Source organism: Nannobrachium achirus (genome assembly GCF_963921795.1).
Source record: "Nannobrachium achirus genome assembly, chromosome: 8".
NCBI lineage: Eukaryota > Metazoa > Chordata > Actinopteri > Myctophiformes > Myctophidae > Nannobrachium > Nannobrachium achirus.
Window position 1 is genome coordinate 15,259,059 of NC_137817.1, and position 22,515 is coordinate 15,281,573.

Consider the following 22,515-nt stretch of genomic DNA (forward strand, 5'->3'; position numbering starts at 1 on the left):
GAGTCAGTCAGTCAGCAGCTTCAAGTTGCTCAACGTTCACAACAGGTGGAACCTCTTCTGGGATGGCCACACACCCATCATGTCATGTGGTGGTGTGTCTGTCGACAAGATCCTATGGGCCTTCTTTACAGAGGCACCATCGAGAGAGCATCCTGACAGGATGCATTACCAACACCACCTGACCGACACATGGGGAACTACACTGCCCTCAACCGCAAGGCGCTGCAGAGGGTGGTATGGATGTGAGCGTTCTTCCATCTAGGATAGTGTGTCAGTAGTAGTTGTCCGCAGACAAATGCGTATTAATTTGGGGGTCCATGACATGAAAATGTTTGACCACCACTGGTTTAAACATTGGAAGAAAAAAAAAACACCCCCACAAAAACACAACCTGCAACTACATTTACAAGCAATATTAATACAGAAACACTATCCCAAAGTTGCTTATAGTAAACAAAAGTGGTAGAATGTGATTCAACAATACAAGTGATTCAGATTTGTCTCCCCTTTATGTCAAGTAGGGACTTAGGGGTGATAATAATAATCCTGCCCCATTCTCAGTACACAATCCACACAGTCCAGGGGCGGTTGGGGCCATGTAGATTTGTCGTTTCATTTGTATACCTAAACACACACCATTCTATGGTAAGACTGGTGGCTAGGGCTGTACTATGAAGATGATAACTGCTTTATTAAAACACAGGATAGCACATAGGGTGTGTTTTGCCTTTTTAATGTCTCTGAACCTTTCTGTGCTGATAGTGTAAACTTTCCTTTGGGTCATTATTAATACACTATATCATCATCATACATATTAAAGTTACTACAACTACAAAATACTGTTTTCAGTCGTTATATAGTTTTTCATCTTATTAAACTACATTGTAGTATCAGAAATTATTGATATTATATTTCACCTCAAATATTGTGATAAACCTATTGGGACTGCTTCAATCAGAGGCAGTTGGGTTAATAACCAGGCTAACACACTGCTCGTTGCCATCCACACGGATTAAGATTGGTTTTTGTTTGCACCGGTTTATTACAGTGTTGACTGGCCTAGTTCTTGCTGTCCAACATGACTCATGGCTCACAACAAGGGTTTTTCCCAAACTGTATCAGTCTTTCAATCTGCCAAAACACTCAACCTTTGCTTTGTATTAAACCATGCAAAGAAAAGACACATGTAGCTAACATCAGTTATAATGGAATAAAATGTTATTTCCTGTATTTTTTAGTGTCTTTGTCATTGTTGTTATTGTTGCTTTAACCCACACAGGAAGTAATCCACTGTTTTGCTAACACAGCTATTGGCTAACAGCTGAGAATGAGAGGAAACGTATTTAGTATTGATCTGTCATTTCATCACAGCTCGGTTATTGTCATTAAAACAAAAACCCAACTTTTAAATAACGGCACATTCGTGTATTAAACTTGCTATGCATGCGAAAAACGCAACTGTCACAAAACAAAAAATGAATAACAACAAGAAGCGTGGCCTTTTAAATGTGGACTTTGTTTTGTCTCTCCCTTTTTTCCACCCGCCCCCCAGCGGTCAAGCTCTTCGCTCTGAAAACAGCAGATCTGCAAGCTGCTGTTTTCGGGCGTTAGCAGTTAGAGCTAGCTAAAGAGTTAGCTAAGTTTTTAGTTGTAGTTCACCTGCAGGTTCTCTTGCTCATCCACCAGCAGGAAGCTGCGGTCTGACCGTCCTCCTCCGTCGCCCCCCGGCTTGCCGAGACACAGCGACGCGTTGATGTCCATTTCTCTCATCAGTGTCTCGGACATGGATGCTGCTGCTCTGCTGGCTGGACGACTGGTATGTTGTTGATGATCAACTGCACGACATCTTTCTCGTTCTGTTTAGACAGGGAGCCAGGGAGGCAGGCAGGCTAAAACCGAAAGTTCACCCACTTTCTGTTCTGTCTGTCTGACTGTCTGTCACCCACCACCATTCACAACACACACAGCCTAGAGATCCCATTGCCCCTGAGGACTTTTTCCTTTTTGGCCGCCCTGCCATTGGCTATTTTGTTGTCACGGAAACGCTGTCTGTCTATGGGGCATATTTTTAAATATAATAATATACAGCAAATAATAATCGATATCTATACAACACAATTATATGAAACAATTTTAAAATATTGACTAATTAGATAAAATCTGTGATAATAATTACAATTATTTATCAATAATTTCTGACTGAATGATTGATTGATTGATTGACTGATTGATTGATTGATTGATTGATTGATTGATTGAAGAATGTATAGAAGTTTGCATAGAAAAAAGGTACAGTTTCATGACAGTACAGTACAGTACAGACAAAGATAAGCTCAAGTAAGCACTAGACTTATTTAAATTGAGATCCTTTTTTAACTCATATATATGTTATATTAAGAATTTAAGCTATAACTTTTGTTATCATTTATTTTATAAATACTCATATTAATAATCACCAAAAATGTGTAGACTATCTCACAAATATTTTATATTATTATTTATTATCAATAATTCCTGTAACATTATTTTGTTTAGCCCGAAACCGGCGGTCACTTCGAGCTATGGGATGTAGACTCAACCCAACAACAACGCCACGTTTGGGGAGGAGCCTAGGGAAGACTGACGTACACGCGCAGACCCAGACGCACGTCTTTGGACCACGCTGTAGGGAGTGTAGGCTATGTGAGTGATATTAGCACCATCTTGTGGTGAAAATGCGAAACTGAAGTCAGATCTGAGCACCATTGTGTATAAACAATAACAGTATAAAACAGTATAAAACTCCAAGAATCAATAAATTATAAGGCATAAAATTAGATGAGATTAGATAATTAATATACAGCCCACAAAGAACGTGCATTGAGCCAGTCAAGTATACTTACTTTGATTCATTCTTTGCAAACAAAAATAAATCTATGGGGTGATTATTTCCAATGGCCAGTTGATGATGATGAATGCATGCATGTAAACTAGTCTACTTTATAATCAGTACACTTCACAGTAAATACAAATTTCCATTTAACTGACACAAAGTGTTTTATTGGAGCATTCAGTGCTGCCATGGTTAGAGCTGCTTGCTAATGTTCATTAAATATTTGTTAGCACAGATCTATAAATATCACATGTCAGAATGGCTTCCGAGTGGCGCCACGCTGCTGCTAAACTGACATGGGAGGGAGATTTCAGCATGGCTGATGTCTTGTCCTGGATTGAGCCCAGTCTGGCAGCCTCCTTCCTTATTTCACTCATTGAAACGTAGACCGATATTGATCAAAATGTGATTGTCCCTTTGGTAATGTATTGCTTAATGCAGGGGTCTTCAATGTTTTCAGGCCAAGGACCCCTTAGTTGAGAGAGAGATGAATCAGGGACCCCCACAACCTGTTCATAGATTCCATTTAGTTTCATCGTTTGACAGCACAATCATCAGTGCGTTTTGGATTCATGTCAATTTGTGTTTTCAGATATTTAACCATTTGAACCGTCAATACTTGAACAAAATGTACCTTTCACTCTGTACTTAGTCTGCTATTTTACACCAAAGCTCTTTGCCAAAAATAGCCGATCTACAAGCTCACAACGCCTCGCATCTGCTATTTTTGGCTAAAGTTCTCCAAATATAGACGCTAGGGTTGAAGTGGTTAATATAAAAAAGGAGAAAAAAAGGTTTCTATCACACAAAGATTTGGAGGACCCCCTGTAGTAACTCTGAGGACCCCCTAGGGGTCCCGGACCCCCTGTTGAAGACCCCTGGCTTAAAGGGTAATTTATCCTAAAAGGTCTGTATAGTCTACAAAATAGTTCAAATTCATGAATGAGAAGCCATAGCAATTTCCCTGTTGAGGGTATATGGGCCTAGATTGGTATTGTTGTTGATCGAATAGGGCGAGTAGTACGGAAGGGAACAAACAGTGAAAGAGAGAAGGAATTCAGCCTATCACATCAATTGTACATGCTGTTTTCTCAAAGGCTAAAGAGACAAAGGTCTGAAGAATCAGTTATCCTCACTGCTCCCTCTCGACCCCCCCTGGATTATGAATAATTCAGTCTGTTGAGAGCAGGGCCACCTAGAATAGACGCCATACTGTACATAAGATTATTCCTGGTCCTCCTTGCACAACGTCCCCGCTAATGTTAAGTTACATACTCTGTACACTGTAGCATGATGATCACAGACCACTTCCAGATGACTGGATCCTCAGACTGCATCGCAATGCCACTGCATGCTGAGAATCTCCTTAAGGCTGTCACCTGCATCTGGAAATAACCCATCATAACACATCATTTATTAATACCGAGGCAGAGCATTAAGTTGTAGCTTAGTAACAATTGAGCATGGTGGTGTGAGCTACACATGTGCAATACCACTGTCACTACTGGTGACAGGAGGGAGGGAGAGAGAGAGAGAGAGAGAGAGAGAGAGAGAGAGAGAGAGAGAGAGAGAGAGAGAGAGAGAGAGAGAGCAAGCAGAATAACTCATCACACAATTGGGACAGGATTCATAATGTTTCCTGTTTTATTTTTAGCCTAATTTCAAGATAATTTGAACAAGCAAAATTTCAGCAATTTCAATTCAATTTTAAGGAGCTTTATTGGCATGAGAAAACATACATTTACATTGCCAAAGCAAGTGCCACAAATAAAATAAAAACAGTTGAAAATGGGGAACATAATACAGTTGGAGGGGGTACAGCATTGTGTAAACAGAGCTATGTTGCATTGTGCCATTTTATACATATAGGGTATAAAGCTTTTGGAACAAATAGCAGCATTATTTCTTCTCTAAATGCATTTAAAAGTAGCAGCTCTGTTTCATACTGTATGTGCAGTAGGTCTAGATGTCAAACCAATTTCAAGATAATTTGAACAAGCTAAAAGAGCAAAAGAAAGAATTTAGTGATCACATCAGCATCACAAGTTGTGTGCCATAATGCTGCTGCATGCATGCTGCATGTCAGTGCAGACACAGCCTCGCCCATCATCAGTAAGCCAGACAAGGAAAAGGCACCCACCAACGCATCAGAAAAAGAGAAGAGTGGCACCTACACAGACTGACAGACAGTCCTGTAACCCAACCTTGACATAACTGGAGACGGTTTGGGGCTCTATGCTTACAAGTCCGAGGCGGGACCAGTGGCACGCTCGGAGCCGCTCGGCGCGCCGGGACTTGTAGTGCGCCCGCCCATCCACATGTTCCATGTTGACACGCGTAAAAGACTACACTTCCCCCCAACGCCGTCACCGGGCGCCCTCGCTCCAATTGGCTGGTGGCCGCAGCCGCAGCCCCAGAGAATGAATGAAATTGAAATAGCTGGTACATTACATGTACAATACCGGGCTCTGCAGTGTTGCATTCTATCATACTATATCAAAATGGCCACAGCGGTACAGAACCCCCTCAAATCGTAAGTAGACGTTTTCCGATTTTGCACCTTGTTTTTTCCGTCTCGGGGATATTTTATTTGTGCACGCTGTCAGTGTTTTATTTCCCGAGGAAGCTGCTCAGCCTCAGTATGATTATAAACACATCTTTATACGTCCAACGTATATGGGAAAACAGCGGATAATGTCAGGGGATGATATATATTATAACAAAGTTATCTTTGCAACACATTTGGGGGCATTGCCTTGCTATTTTTGTTCCGCAGAATTGTCCGCTTGGATGGCGTTCAGAATGATGATCGTTTTGAACTGAGCCAGCCCAGCAGCGATCGCATGTGTGTGCAGGGATATGGAGGAATGTTGGAGGTGGATTTTTTTTTGGTGACCCGGTGCGTCCCTTGTCAGTGGAGCGAGCCAAGATCACGGTCAGCCCTGGCGACTGGCTGGCCGGCAGGCATGCATGCAGGGGAACGGGGGGATTCTTATTCTTTTTTAAGTCAACCCCAACCTGCCACCAGCTTAGACTTTAGAGGGATGCGCTTTTTGATACCTGTGTGCACATTCTGGCCACGGGTAAACAGGTAGACTGAAATAAGCCGGCGGCGCGGCCGGAGAAGAAGGCAACCTGATATAGGTTGCAAAATGCCGTACTTCACTGACGGATCTCTCTCTGCAAGAATGCAATATGTGTGCTAATATAGATAAGAATGTTATAGAATAGCGGGGATGATGGTCGGGACTCCGAGACTCACTATCATTTATAGCGCCAATAATAGCCTAATAATAAACCCTAGAATAAAAACCGTGGCTATAATTAGGCTGTTTAAGTGACGGGTGGTAGGCTACACTAAACAGCCACCATTTGTTTCCACCAGGAGGATATTTATAGGGTTTGGAGGATATTCCTTGGAAGTTTCTCGCCCAATGCCTTTCTGCAGATCTCTTTCTTTCTGTATGTTCTATTTGTTTTGTTCCATTCTAGAATGATGATTTCGGCGCGCGTTGCAGACGCCTGCTGCCCGCGTGGGCACGCGGCCAAAAGGTTGCTGATGTGCGTCTGTCAGCAATGCATGATGTACATAAAGACAGAAAGACAGACGGACAGATCAGTCAGTGTGTGTACAATGAACACACAATAGCTCCAGTCTGCAGACATACACTGTCTGTCAGACAAAAATACAAATCTAAAACCTATCCTGGATAGTTAGTTTTGAGACAAAGAAAGCTCGTTGCATGTGTTTGCCTTATAAGGGGCGCACGGCACTAACTGTATGCTACCTGAAGATCGCGATGTCAGGACTGCCAGTCTAGTCTGTCAGCCTATCTGACATCCCAGACACAGGCGACATTTCATAGAATTTCATGAGCGACTGCCTGGTCCTGCGTGCCTGCTTTTGAAGAGCACTTCACAGAGAAGAGGATGCAGGGCGCAGGCAGTTAGAATGCCACTGATTGGGGCAGCGTGCCCTGATGGCTGTGATGGCATTTCTTCTGGTAAAGAAAAGGGGGGGAAAAATATACAGCAGCTGTTCAGAAGTTGTTCTATGCTTGTTTAAGCATTAAATGCACACACACACACACACACACACACACACACACACACACACACACACACACACACACACACACACACACACACACATATATATATATATATATATATATATATATATATATATATATATATATATACCTATATATGGATATAATGGTCAAGGCAGGATTACTTTATTGAGTCTGCGTCTGTCTATACAGTAGGCTATACATACAGACAGTACTGTATATGGGGCCACTGAGTTCAATCCTCTCCTCTCCTCTCCTCTCCTCTCCTCTCCTCTCCTCTCCTCTCCTCTCCTCTCATTTAAAACAGGGCAAGGTGTCTCACCTGTAGTGTGCAGATTGCTCCCAGTCCCAGAGGACAGTGGTGATACCTTGTCTGGGGGATTAAATTGACTGATTTGCATTGCATGTGCTGTCTACAGAGAGAGAGAGAGAGAGAGAGAGAGAGAGAGAGAGAGAGAGAGAGAGAGAGAGAGAGAGAGAGAGAGAGAGAGAGATGAAGAGAGTGAGGGAGAGAGAGGGGGGGGGACTTGAGATAGAAACATAGAAAGATGGAGAGTGGGATGGCCATTCACAGTTCTATTGCAGACCATGGACAGTTCCAGTGTAGACCATGGACAGTTCTATTGTATTGTAGACCATGGACAGTTCCAGTGTAGACCATGGACAGTTCCAGTGTAGACCATGGACAGTTCTATTGTAGACCATGGACAGTTCTATTGTATTGTAGACCATGGACAGTTCCAGTGTAGACCATGGACAGTTCCAGTGTAGATCATGGACAGTTCCAGTGTAGATTATGAACAGTTCTATTGTAGACAATGGACAGTTCTATTGTATTGTAGACCATGGACAGTTCCAGTGTATGGACAGTTCTAAATTGTAGAGCACTGTTTCCCAAACAATAGAAAAAATACATATATTTCAAAAGACATTTATTTGTAATATATCATTTCATTATACATTTTCAGACAAACAAACACGCGTAAGAAATTCCATAGATAAAATATAATAATAATGAAGAAGTAGTGAAAACAGCCGATCTACTAGCTCCCAACGCGGCGAGAAGTGACGTGTTGTGAGCTTGTAGATCTGCCATTTTCACAAGTTTTGGTCCTGGGCGAATGTCTAATTTCTCTTTTGGGTCACAGGCTAAAAAGGTTTGGGAACCACTGTTCTATCTAGAGCATGGACAGTTCCATGGCAGACCATGATGGACCTGTCCTAGAATGTGTTTTTCATATTTAAAGGTACTTGTGTCTCATAGGATACTAAAGTATGTGAGTGTAATGGACAGCTGAACACAGTGGTGTCAGAGACGGGATGATGAGATATACAACAGTATATGATCCACTGGACCCTCTGTGTTTTAATTACACTGTGTGTATGCGGTTTGGCTTATGGGCTAAACATAGGTCAGCGTCATGTTGACATTTCATCCTCTCAAACTGCCATCTGAAATGTAAAGAGGTTTAACTCTGTCCGGGCCTGCCGACATTCATCATGACCGCTTTTAACATAAGTAATCCAGCTGTGTGCCAATAATGCCTAAACAACGACCAACGTTCTGTTCAGTTTTCTGCGACAGCAATGTTTTGGCACGAGGCAGCATGTATCCATCCTCAAAAGTCTCTGAACCAGGTTGAGCCCATAGGTAATTATGTAAAAGATTGTCTAATTCAACTGATGCAAATAAAGTGTTTAATATTGCTACCCATAACCTAGTCTGCTGGGAGTATACGACTTTCACAGTACAACAACACTGCTACTCTGTGGCTGTGTGTGTGTGTGTGTGTGTGTGTGTGTGTGTGTGTGTGTGTGTGTGTGTGTGTGTGTGTGTGTGTGTGTGTGTGTGTGCGTGCGTGCGTGCGTGCAAGCGTGCGTGCGTGCGTGCGTGCGTGCAAGCGTGCGCGGAGAGGAGAAAACGGCTACAGTACAGTATAGCTTCAATCTATTGGGCTAACCCTGCCAACTCTCTCTCTCTCGCTCTCTCTCTCTCTCTCTCTCTCTCGCTCTCTCGCTCTCCCTCTCAGGATTAGAGGCTCATTTAATCTCTTTCTTTGCTTCTCGTCTCATTCTCTCTCCTTCACTCTCTTCCTGTCTCTATCTCTGCTTGCCTGCTTCTTGCCTGTTTGTCTCTGTCTGTCTGTCTGTCTGTCTGTCTGTCTGTCTCTCTCTGTCCTCCTCTCACCCCTGTCACTCGTCTCTCTCATCCTGACTCGTAGCTCCATCCTCTTGTACTCATCCCCTCTTCCTATTTCCATTCATCACTCTATCGCATCTAACCTCATTACTCTCTCTCTCTCTCTCTCTCTCTCTCTCTCTCTCTCTCTCTCTCTCTCTCTCTCTTCCCTTGTCTTCATTCTCAGACCATCTGAGCCGAACCAAATCTCTTACCCTCATCAACAATTCTCTCTCTCTTTCTGTCTTAGTGCCACCATCCCCACCGCGCTTTCTTCACCCCTCTCCCCCTCTCCCAACCCCCTCTCTCTCAGAGCCCTTTCCATTGCGAGTCAAGTCATGTCACAGATTCCAATATTCAGCAAAACGCATTGAATGAAATTGGTGCTGTGCACTTTTTGTCAGTTCTCCTTTTAAAATCTGGGCATGGTGGCGAGCCCAAGCGCCTTGACATTTCCATAGAGATGTACTGCAGATAAAGTCAAATGGATAGGTCTTATAGTCAGAGGCAGTTCCTATGGCATTTCCACACCACAACAACCTCATTTATTGCTTTTGCGTGCATTAGAGGGGAGATAGGTGTGTTGTATCCCAACATTGTCACATGTTTTGTGCACTATAATGATAGCTATGGTCCTCAAACTAGTGAAAGTATATGTTGCAAGCAAAGATCTTAAGTACATGTTAAAGGTAAAGCTTCACTAATGTTACATCATAATATTAAAAGTTATATTGATATCAGTCATGCCTAAATATGGAGTTCCACATGCCTCCAGACTGGCCATAGTAGTAGCCAGGAGGGACAGTGGATCTGAGATTAGTATAGATTATCAATCAAAACATAGTTGACGTTCCCAGATTAGAAGAATATTCAGGGATTCACTTCCTTGGCCTGCTGGCTACTTGTACCCCTGCTTGCATGCAAAAGCTGAGAAATAGGAATGATGTTATGGCAATGCTGTGTGTGTGTGTGTGTGTGTGTGTGTGTGTGTGTGTGTGTGTGTGTGTGTGTGTGTGTGTGTGTGTGTGTGTGTGTGTGTGTGTGTGTGTATGTGTGTGTGTGTGTGTGTGTGTGAGTGTGCGTGCGTGCGCGCGCACGTGCGTGTGTGTGTGTGCGCGCACAACCAGCTCTCTCTGCATGACAAGTGCACTGGAGCCTGAGTGAGCGACCACTGGTCTGAGTCTCTCTGTCATCTCTTTTAAAAGCGAACACTTGTAACTCAAACAGTTGCTTCTTGGTGGTCCCTGGAACAACATATTTGGGATGGGGGTCCGCGGCCAAATACATGTAGCCTAATTTTGGGGGTCCTTGACATGAAAAAGTTTAAGAACCACTGATTTAGAAGATATTTATAGAATCGGGGTCAAAAATATTCAAAGACTTTGTGTTTGATATTCACGGTTTTTCAAAAATAGCAGATCTACAAGCTTGCAGCGCGGCACTCGGTGCCGCGCTGCAAGCTTGTATATCTGCTATTTTTCAATAGCTAAAGCATAAAATAATGGTTAAAGTGGTTCAAATCTAAAGTGACACAGATTTGCTTTCAGGCCTAAATGGCTTTTAATGCTGTAGGGCTGTCATGATTATGACATTCTTACTTGATGAATTAATTGTCCCGCAAATAATTATTGCGGTTAACGTTTTAATTGTGTTTTTTGAAGCGTTGAACGTTGGAACATGCAAATGAATGTGACATTTCTGTTGTGCTTTTAGGCTTTGTAAACAAACATGTCACAGTGCAGATATGACCAAAGTAACGATAATAAGCAAAGAAATGTCTGACATGTTTAATAACTTTATGCTTTTGGAAAATGTTCAAACATTTTTCAACATGGAAATGATTATGATGAGTATCAGTTGTGATTTTTCTCACAGCTGCCGTTACTAAGTAACTACCGGTAAGTACATTTAGTCAAGTACAGTACTTAAGTAAGATGTCTTTTGAGACTTTCAAGTGGGCCGTGATCCATAAAAGGTTGAAGACCACTGTGTCACGCATCTTGATGTAGATTAACACACACACACACACACACACACACACACACACACACCACACACACACACACACACACACACACACACACAATCTTACGCAAGCACACACGCACGCACACACACACGCACGCACGCACACACACACACACACACACACGCACGCACGCACGCACGCACACAGACCCACATACACACACACTCAGCTGAATTAATTTGATCATTCTCTTTCTTGTTCCGTTTCCTCATCATGTCTGTATTTGTACAGAGTTAGTTAAGAGAAGAGAGAAGTGTGGTGTTTTCTCACTGTATTTCTGTTTCTGGGTTAATGCTTTCATCATCCTTTTATTTAGACTCTCTCTCTCTCTCTATCTCTCCCATTTTCTTTGTCTTTTTGAGAAGATAGGAGAGAGAGAAAGAGAGAAAGAGGGTGGGTGAGAGAGAGAGAGAGAGAGAGAGAATGAGAGTATTTTTAGCTCTATGACCTATTTCTCCAGTGCTACCTAACTGACTGTCAGTCAGCTCCAACTGCTGTGGGACTGTATGTGAGTTCTAGCAATGGAGCCTGGGACTTGTAGTTCCTGGTGGCTGTAGAGATTGTAGTCCAAAGCGAGGGGGAGGAATGGGCATGTAGTGCGAATTGGTCTCCTGTCCTCCCCTCCCCTCCCCTCCCCACCTCTCCTCTCCTCTCCTGCATTATTCCTCTCTAGTCATTTCTCTTATATGATTCCCTCTGTCTGTGTCCAGTGGCTCTCCCTATAGCAGGAGTTGGGGGGGCGAGGGTGGAGTCAACACCGACCAATGGCTGCGTTCTTTCTGCAGCACTTTAATAAGGATGCAGACAGGGAGAGAACACGCACGCACACACACACGCACACACACGCATGCACACACACGTACACACACACGCGCACGCACGCACGCACACACACGCACACACACACACACACGCACACACACACACGCACGCACTTAGCATACCAACGTACACACAAAAATCATGATTTCAAGTTAACACATGCACCCATAAGCACACACGCACGCACGCAAAGAGGTAGGGAATCCATCCCCATAATAAGAGGCCAAGTGCAGTGGTAATAAATCTCACCTGAAGTAGCTGTTCGGAGGCAGATTGCCTTACCCTGATGTACTGTCCTCAATACACACTATGGCTACGGGCCATATATACACCCACACCATGCGCTGAACGCAATGTCTATCTCTCTCACACGCACACGCCACACGCACGTTTGTATTACTATAGGTTACTTGGGAGATTTTAGGACTGCATTGAAAATAGCTGAAAATTACAGAATAATTGCCAAAACGATAGCGTTGCAATGCGACACTTTGTAACTCTTTGCGAGCTTGTAGATTGACATTTTGTTGGCGTGATATCGCAGCACATTAAGTTTAACCCATTAAAACAGAGAAAACATCTGTGTAATTTCGGATTTTAACCACTTTAACCATTATTGTATACTTTGGCTAGTCAAAAACTGAAAAATCTGAAAAATTGGCACAAATCTGAGAATAAACCGCAAAGATTTTTCTCTCAAATCTTTGCTTCTGGAAACAAAACATTTTGAGATGGGGGTCAGCTGCAAAATAACATATCATTTTGGGGGTCCTTGACATGAAAACGTTTGAGCACCACTGATGTAGCAAGATACGTTAAAAGACATTCATAGAATGGGCCTCAGGTTGTAATGGGTTAATATATGGGGAAAACTCTGATCCCAACCTGAAACATAACCTCTAAATTCTCTAACCCTAACCACAACCTGAATACTTCTCCAACTGTAAACCCACATCTAAAAAAAACGTAATAATCATAAAACATTTTTTAGTGTGGACCAGGAAAATAGTCTTCTCACAATGTTATTTCTCAAATTCTATATGACTTTTGTGGAGACATTTGCTCCTAGTAATTGTATAGTGTAGTAATACGAGCACGCGTGTACACACGTATCTATGCACTTGAACACGCGTATGCAGGCTCGGGCACACACATACACAGTAACATCCTCAGTGGTTTGTGTTTGTGGTTTGACACACACAGACACACACAGACACACACACACACACACACACACACACACACACACACACACACACACACACACACACACACACACACACACACACACACACACACACACACACACACACAGATGGACACTGGGGTCATTACTCACAGTTGTGTGGCTTGCTTATACCACAGCACCCAGACACAACACCACACCCAGTAAACACCCAGTAGACAACAGCATGCAGAAAACAACATGCATATATACATATATAACCACCCTTACACTAGAGCCAGACACATATGTACTGTAACGTTTTCTTTCATTATTTGACTTTTTTAATTACATCGATGGGACGATATGAAAAATTCATATCACGATTATTGTGACAAAATAAATCCCAATTTACGATATTATCGCGATAATCAAGATCCATTATCCTAGGGCGGAACATTAGCCAAAAAATAGCAGATCTACAAGCTCACAACGCAACGCGACGCGACGCAACGCAACGCAACGCAACGCAACGCGTTGTGAGCTTGTAGATCGGATATTTTTTGGCAAAGACATTTGATAGAGTGAAAAAAAGACTGTATCAAGTATGTATATTATAAGAACCTTTTACCACTTATAGAAGGTTTAAGTGGTATTGGATATGCAGCTCGACAAATAAAAGGTGAATTGATCCCAGTGCATGACGGAGGACGATATCACGAAGACTCTAAGTCTAAAATAAATCTCCACGATACGATTATCATGAGTGTTTTTTTATCGCGATAAACGATAATATTGTGTATCGTCCCATCCCTACATCGATATCAGCAGTTATGTAGCCACTTAAACACCATATGGTTGGGCTCTATTATTGTGTCTTTTATGTTTTCTGTTATTGTGGCGAAGCTTGCGCAGAAAATAGACGATCGACAAGCTCACAAGCTTGGTGTTGACAAAAAAAGGTTCAAAATGTTTCTATTTTTTCGAAACTTTAATCAAATATAAGCTTATACACAAATTGATTACCGGTAGCATTGATTTAGTTCCCTTTGGACAAAATATCTGTCAAATCATAGGTACACATAGCAGTCCAGGCACCTATAGGCGCAGTGTAGCCTGGCAGCGTGCCACGGGTTCGAGTCCCAATCCCGACAGCCTTTGCTGCATGTCACTCCTACTGTCTAACCCTATCAAAAAAAGGCATAAAAGCTCCAAAAAATAAATCTTCCAAAAATCATCAGTAGGTAGTCTTCAGTAGGTAGTCTTCTCCAAAATCTGGACCAAAAATCTTTCTCTCTCTCTCTCCCTCTCCCTCTCCCTCTCCTCCTCTCTCTCTCTCTCTCTCTCTCTCTCTCTCTCTCTCTCTCTCTCTCTCTCTCTCTCTCTCTCTCTCTCTCTCTCCCCTCTCTGTCTTTCTCACACTGTACACTCCCACCTCTCCTGTCTATCTCTTTCTTACTCTCAAGGCTGTTGTCATGTTTACAGAAAAGATACTTACACACACACACACACACACACACACACACACACACACACACACACACACACACACACACACACACACACACACACACACACACACACACACACACACACACACACACACACACACATGGATACTTGAGTAAAGGCTGCTACTGTATGTGTAAGAGAGTGCATGGGCCTGTACAAATGGGAACGTCTGCCTACAGTATGTTCCCTCAGCCCTGTGCTGTGTGCTCCCTCAGAGTTAAAACACTAACCCTAACCCCTAACTCCTAACCCCTAACCCCTAACCCCTAACCCTAATCATGATCCCCATTCCCTACTCATAACCCCATAACCCCTAATCCTAAACCTTATCCCTACTCCTAACCTCAACCCTAACTCTAAACTGAAGGAACATAGGGTTGAGGGAACATAGGGCTTAGTCATATCCACCTCCCGCATTTTGTGTGTGTGTGTGTGTGTGTGTGTGTGTGTGTGTGTGTGTGTGTGTGTGTGTGTGTGTGTGTGTGTGTGTGTGTGTGTGTGTGTGTGTGTGTGACAGTATGTACTATGTTTCTGGGTAAATCTGTCCAGGTATACAGTATATCTCCTACCGTAATACATAATAAAAACTCTGGCAGTTAAAAGAACATTCCAGGATGCTATACTTTGTATTAGCACTCCAGCCCATATCTCCTCTTCTCACAATGTAGCCTGCTAATTATCAGCAGACCTGATAAAAAAAAGGACACACATCACACACCACCGCACGCACGCACGCACGCACGCACGCACGCACGCACGCACGCACGCACGCACGCACACACACACACACACACACACACACACACACACACACATACACACACACACACACACATCTGTAGAAGAAAGACAAATCATTTGGCTGAGAGAGAGTAGGAGAGTCGTAGAGAGATTGAACTATGGGTGGTGCTGAGGCTGGGGAGAGGAGGTGGTGGTGGGGGGGAGGAGTAGAGGAGGAGGAGGGGGGATATTGTGTAGTGTTGCTGGCAGGCAGAAACCTTGTATCTCCATATTCATGTTTTTCTCGCCCATAAGTTACTGCCCTACTTTGGCGTTGTCTAACTCAGTCAGTGGTTCTCAACCTGTGGGTCAACCTGTGGGTGGGTCCCCACATGATTTTGGAGGGGTCCCCAGATGACAGTGAAGTGACAATTTAATTTAAACATTGGAAAAATTGTCAAATCATATAAAAAAAAGAGGCACATTTTGTGAAAACAGACGATCTACAAGCCCACAGCACCTCGAAAAGTGAAGTGGTGTGCGCTTGTAGATCAACTATTTTCACAATATTTATTTGTGGAACCGAATCAAACTAAATAGAATATAAATAGTCACAGCCTGAAATCTTTTGAAAACCACTGCTCTACAGTGTCACATGAAAGTCGTGAAAATAGCTGATCTACAAGCTCACAATGCGTGGCATCGATTTGTTGTGTGCTTCCAGATCTGCGATTTTAAGAAAACATGAAGTGTGTCTGTGGGTTTTTAGATATCGGGTGGAAACCTCATTATGTCCAAAACTGTGATTATTCAGGATTCAAATTTGAAAACAGCAAAAGTAGCAGATCTACAAGTTCGAGACGCGCCGCTCTGCGCCGCGTTCGAGCTTGTGGATCAATGAAAGGTATTTCACAAGAGCATGCTTGTGACTAAATAATAACTGCATTGGTTCCACTCAGAGGTGTAGCGCCAAATCCTGGGCCCTGGGTACAAGGATTCACTGTGGGCCCCCCATGAATGTTCTTCATAGGAGGGTAGGGTATAACCCATTTAGACTGGGAACACATTATTACGCATTATTTTGTGCTTATATTGAAAAATTGCAGATCTACAAGCTTACAGCGCAGGGTGCCACGCTGCGAGCTTGTAGATCTGCTATTTTTTGAAACATTATGAAAATGTGTGCAAGACCCCCATTGCAAAATCCCCCATCTCAAAATATTTAGTTCCAGGGACCCCCCCCCCAGAAGCAACATTTTAGTTACAAATGTTCGCTTAAAAAATACATTACATTCAAAGATTTGCACACATTTTCACAACTTAAATAGCAGATTGCACTCGGTGCCGCGCTGAGAGTTTGTGTATCTGCTTTCAATAGCTAAAGTATAAAAAAATAATTAAGGCCCCTCCACCTTGGGGCTTGGCCCCTAATAACTCAGTCCCACTCCCCCCCCCCCTTGTGACGCCCCTGGTTCCACTGGAACACAGCACAGGTTATTCTTTTGGACATAGGAGGTTTTTTCCAGCCGGCATAGACGGTAGTCGTGTAATCTGTTCAGCTCAGCCAGGCCAGGGTTAAAGGCTGGGAGCGCTGGGGGAGGGGCTGTACAGTCTGCTGTTCTAGCTCCGCAGGCCAGCTGTGTGTGTGTGTGTGTGTGTGTGTGTGTGTGTGTGTGAGTGTGTGTGTGTGTGTGTGTGTGTGTGTGTGAGTGTGTGTGTGTGTGTGTGTGTGTGTGTGTGTGTGTGTGTGTGTGTGTGTGTGTGTGTGTGTGTGTGTGTGTGTGTGTGTGTGTGTGTGTGTGTGTGTGTGTGTGTGTGTGTGTGAGCTGCACAGATGGACAATGGTAGTGGAGACAGGTGGGTGACCAGGTGTAGCTTGCTACCGGTGACTGTAAGCCCAAGCATTTTCTTTTTGCCGTGCAGCTGAAATAGGCCTACTGTACGTTGTGCCTTAGACACACACACACACACACACACACACACACACCCACACACACAAAGAGTGCACACACAAGTCGGCTTACTATCACACACACACACACACACACACACACACACACACACACACACACACACACTCGGCACACTTTCCAGGCACCCCATTTTGTTGGCCATTCGCTAAAACATCTGAAGTGCAAAGTACTCCCACGCAATCTGGCCTCCCAAAGCGCGACGTTAAGAGAAACCATTTAGCCCCGCGGTCCACTTCATTCTTTTCCGCTTTAATTACCTCGTTTCATCCGCTAAGACGAACCGACCGCCATTAAATCGGAATCCTTCTTTGTAAGTTGGCGTCTTTTAGTGATTGTGCACACATTTTATGACTCCCCCTCTTCTGCTATTTCTCATGGCACCCATCATCATGTTCACTGATGCTCTGCGACCTCTAGGGGGAGCCCTCAGTGTTCTCTATCAAGGCAGGAGAGCTGGCTAATTGCAGTTAATTGCAACACAATTGGTCTTTATGGGCAGAGTGGCTGTGGTGGCATGGGCTGGGGGCCAGTCTCCCTGGAAAGGATGTCACTAACTGGATGTTGCTTCAGGGAGTGGGGGGAGGGAGGGGGGGTGGGGGGGGGGGGTCGTTACAGAGAGCAGTGCTGTAGAACAGTGTTTCTCAAACTTTCATTTTTCAAGGTCTCCCCTTAACTCTGACAGGGTACAAATGGAACCAAATGAACCCTTTCGGGTTCATTTGGTTCCATTTGTACACTGTCAGAGTTACAGACTTGTATGGGTCAATTTAGACCCCCCCATAAAGGAACCCACAGAGTCCCTGGAATCCACTTTGAGAACCACTGGTGCAGAAAGTACTCACAGTTTTCAATGATGTAAAATTATCAATGTTGCGATGTAGAAAATACCCTGTTGCATGTAGAAAGTCTGGAATTCAAAATGCACTTGAGTGCAAAAGTACTGGTATCAAAATCTACTTAAACTCTTAAAGTGCCTTTTGAAGATAGCAGATCTACAAGGTCACAATGCGTCGCATCGTGATGTATTGTGGACTTGTAGATCATTTCTTTTCAAATGACCCAAATGTATTTACTGTAGGGTCAATGTATGTCCATGTGTTTTGTAATAATAATCTAAATCTACAAAGTTATTAACTAAAGTTTTCTTTGCGTGCGTATGTGTGTCAGTCTCTCTGCTGAGAGAGAGAGACTGTATATAAAGGCCAGCAGGACGATGAGACCATTTTAACCACATGATGCCTATAGCGTCCCAGGCCGCCCCTATTCTGGAGCCAACATTCAGCCAGTGTTGTTTTTGACAGCAAATTTTGATTTAGTTTTAGTCATAGTCTTTTAAATAAAATGTCATTTAGTTTTTGTCATAATTTAGTCACCTGAAAAGCATTAGTTTTAGTCAAATTTTAGTCGACTAAATATCATAAGATTTTAGGCGACTAAATCTACAGTTGATTTAGTCGACTAAAATGTATTTTGGCAGGCCTTGATGGCATCGTAATGACTGATTTTACACTTGGTTGTGTGCTGAAAATAGCAGATCTACAAGCTCTGCTATTTTCAGCACGCAACACCCGAGAGCAACCAAAAATAAAATGACTCTCCCTCCCTAACGTTTAAGTCTAGTTTTTATTTTCTTGACGAAAGTGTCAATATATTTAGTTTAGTTTTTATTTAGTTTTCGTCAGTGAAAAAAAACACAGTCGACAAACATTTTTCGTTATAGTTTTAGTCGACGAAATCAACACTGCATTCAGCTAAGATAGTAATAAAATCACACCCGTGTGAAGTGGAGCTGTGTGTGTGTGTGTGTGTGTGTGTGTGTGTGTGTGTGTGTGTGTGTGTGTATTGCAGTTGATGCTCAGGGCAGGCTAGACTCAACAGCACCTCTCTGGTCACCCAGGATCATGTGTACCGATTTTTGTGACATTTGAAGAAAATATGTAGGAAAAGGAGCAAAAAGTAATTTTCCGATCTACGGTTCAAGAGTTACGGGGCAAAACGTAAAGTGGGCCGTTATAGCGCCACCATGAGGCCGAGTGATGTAATTATTTTTCGATTCATTCTTAAATTCATTATGAATCTCCTCTCCGAGGTTTGAAACGGTAGGTTCCGTACGGAACCATTGTTTACTTAGATATGGAAGGATGACCTCCCACTTGGGTAATGACGCCCCCTGGCGATCATTCAGAGAAACTACTTCAGCTCCCGTACTAACGTAGGTAGGAAGGGCCTGTCACTCAAACCGGAGTGACCCGCCTCCAGGCTATATAAGCCCCCGGAGGCGGAAGTAACATCCTCTTAATACCACTCTCTGCCACATTCAGTGAAACAGAGGGGCATTACGTGGGAGGTCATCCTTCCATATCTAAGTAAACAATGGTTCCGTACGGAACCTACCGTTTACTGTCAATATTCCAGGATGACCTCCCACTTGGGATTCTTAAACTCCCCTCTAAGCCACAACCTACTCTCATACCCCCACACACCCCTCATACGGGTGAGCACAGCCCAAACGGGCGTGACCCATCACCCAGAAGGTCCCAGGCCCACCGGACCTGGGTGTGAAGGCATGAGAAAATAAGGAGAGACCCTGATAGACCGAAGTCCGCCTCATTCAACTAAATGAAAAGGACAAGTCCGCCTTATAAGTAAGACACACTATATAAGGAAAACACAGGGTCCCCCCCAAAATACCCCAGGTGGCTACATGCCCACCTGTGGGAGGGGAAGATCCGACTCCTCTATGACGTAGAGGAGGCAACTGCACCCAGAAACGAATGCGCTAGCGAAGAGGATTCGATATCCAGGTGATAGTAGGCTGCAAAGGTAGAAGGCGAAGACCAATTCGCCGAAACACAAATCTCCTGAACGGAGACTCCCTTTGCCAGTGCCCACGAAGTAGCCACACCTCTAGTGCTATGGGCTTTAAGTGCCGCCGGCACTTCCACACCCGCACTAGAGTAAGCCAGCCTAATAACATCCACAATCCACCTCGAAAGAGTGGGTCTAGACACCGGCTTTCTGACAAGAACATTGCCCATTTCCACGAAGAGCTGAGAAGAAGCTCTAGAACCAGCAGTCCTGTCACAGTAGGCCTTCAATGCCCTGACAGGACAAAGGCAATTCAGCCGTTCATCCTCCACCGAGACAAACGGAGGAGGATGAAAAGCCAGAAGAACAACAGGCTCCTTAGGAACCACCCTGTTCTTAGGAACAAACTTAAGATGAGGCTTGAGCAACACCTTGAGATCATTGTTCATAAACTGCATGCACTCCGCAGACACCGAGAGAGCTTGCAGGTCACCAACTCTTTTAGCCGTGGCCAAAGCCAGCAAAAGAGCCGTCTTGAAACTCAAAAGTTTCAAAGGCATCCCTACAAGCGTCTCAAAGGGAGCCCGACATAGGCCCCCTAGAACCACCTGCAGATCCCAAACTGGGAACAAAGACCTAGTCACCGGCCTCAAACGTTCAACTCCTTGCATGAACTTGATGACCTCCGGGACTTTAGAAGGTGCCTTGCCCGCCACCCCCAGGTGACAGGCATTAATAGCCGCCAAATACCCCCTAAGGGTAGAAAATGCCAGACCACTTTTCAAGCGGTTCTGCATAAATTCCAGAATTTCCTGGGCTGACGCCACATGAGCCACCACAGGTGGAACACGCGACTCACACCAGTCCTCAAAGGCATTCCACCTTCCATCATAAGACGCCCTCGTAGAGGGCGCCTTAGCACTCTGAATGGTAGCAACCACTTCAGAAGAAAAACCGGCTGCCAGCAGGTTTAACCTTTCACGTGCCAAACCCACAGGTCTAGGACCTGCAGGTCTTGGTGGAAGATCTCCCCCCTGGCCTGACTCAACAGGTCCCTGCACTGAGGCAGCTGCCAACCCGGTTCGCAAAGGAGAGGGGCGATCGCCGATCTCCACGTGCCCTTGTAGGGAGCCACCAGGAGCATCTCCAGACCGAACCTCCTGACTCTCTCCAGAGTGGGTCGGATTAAGTCGAAGGGGGGAAACGCGTACAGTAGACCTCTCGGCCACGTGTGCGCTAAGGCGTCCAACCCCAAGGGAGGACTGCCCTTCACCGCGAAGAACAACGGACACTTCGTATTCTCCGCTGACGCAAACAGGTCCGCCACTGGCTGACCGAACTTGCGAAAAATCTGGCTCGCCACCCTGGGGTGGAGAGACCAATCCTCGTAGCGAGGACCTCCCCTGGACAGGAGATCTGCTCCGCTGTTGAGGAGACCTGGGACGTGTAAGGCCCTGATCGACTTGAGGCGCGACAAGCACCAAACCGTCAATTCTCGAGCCAGACGGTCCAGTGGCAACGACGACAGGCCCCCCTGTTTGTTGACATAAAACATGGCCGTCGTATTGTCTGTCCTGACCAGGACGTGACAATGCAAAATCCAAGGCTCGAAATGCTTGAGCGCCAGGAGTATAGCCATCAACTCCAAATAGTTGATGTGACGACCCCTCATCTCCAGAGGCCAAAGCCCCTGCGCTGTGCGCCCCTCGAAAGTGGCTCCCCATCCACTGAGACTGGCGTCTGTCGTGATCGACTTGCGGGAAACCACCTCGCCAATCGAGACTCCGCTGGTGAGGAACCCCTCCACCAGCCACGGAGACAGGGCGATCGCGCAGGAAGGGGAAACCGTAACCTTCTTGTACTTCAAGGAGGGCGGGATCCCGAGGGATAACATCCATCTTTGAAAAGGTCTCATATGAAACCTGCCCAAACGCAACAGATGTACTGCGGAAGCCATCATTCCCGTCAGTACCATGCAACTCCTGTAAGTGACCTCCTGGCCCACTTGAAAAGAGTCGAGACATTCCCGAAACCTGTCCACCCTCTCCTCTGAGAGACGGGCCGACATGTCGGATGAGTCCAGAAGGACCCCAATGAATGTAAGACGACTTGCTGGAGTCAGCATGCTCTTGCCGTGGTTGACTAAGAAACCTAAGGCCTTCAGGTGAGCCAAAACCACTTGTGTGTGACGCGCCACTTAGTGGGCGGAGCTCGCTGAAATCATCCAATCGTCGATGTACGTCGCCAACCTGACGCCCTGCTGTCTCAGCGGGGCGATGGCTGCTTCGGTCACTTTCACGAAAACCCTCGGGCTCAGTGACAGACCGAAAGGGAGTACTGTATACTCGTACAGGCGACCCTC

General features: G+C 44.7%; 2 protein-coding genes across 2 annotated transcripts in view; one reads left to right on the forward strand and one right to left on the reverse strand.

The window, feature by feature from the left end:
- The window catches only part of LOC308289594 (zinc finger FYVE domain-containing protein 1), a 38,298-nt gene extending 36,355 nt beyond the window's left edge, over positions 1–1,943 (reverse strand). Inside the window, exon 1 of the mRNA XM_080731325.1 lies at positions 1,660–1,943. Within this exon, the coding sequence (XP_080587451.1) occupies positions 1,660–1,785 (126 nt within the window). The 5' untranslated portion in view covers positions 1,786–1,943. The remainder of the gene's footprint in view (positions 1–1,659) is intronic.
- A 3,415-nt stretch (positions 1,944–5,358) lies between these two features.
- Positions 5,359–22,515, forward strand: part of dpf1 (double PHD fingers 1) — a gene marked incomplete at its 3' end in the record, with an annotated part of 105,099 nt that continues 87,942 nt past the window's right edge. Inside the window, exon 1 of the mRNA XM_080731337.1 lies at positions 5,359–5,405. Within this exon, the coding sequence (XP_080587463.1) occupies positions 5,374–5,405 (32 nt within the window). The 5' untranslated portion in view covers positions 5,359–5,373. The remainder of the gene's footprint in view (positions 5,406–22,515) is intronic.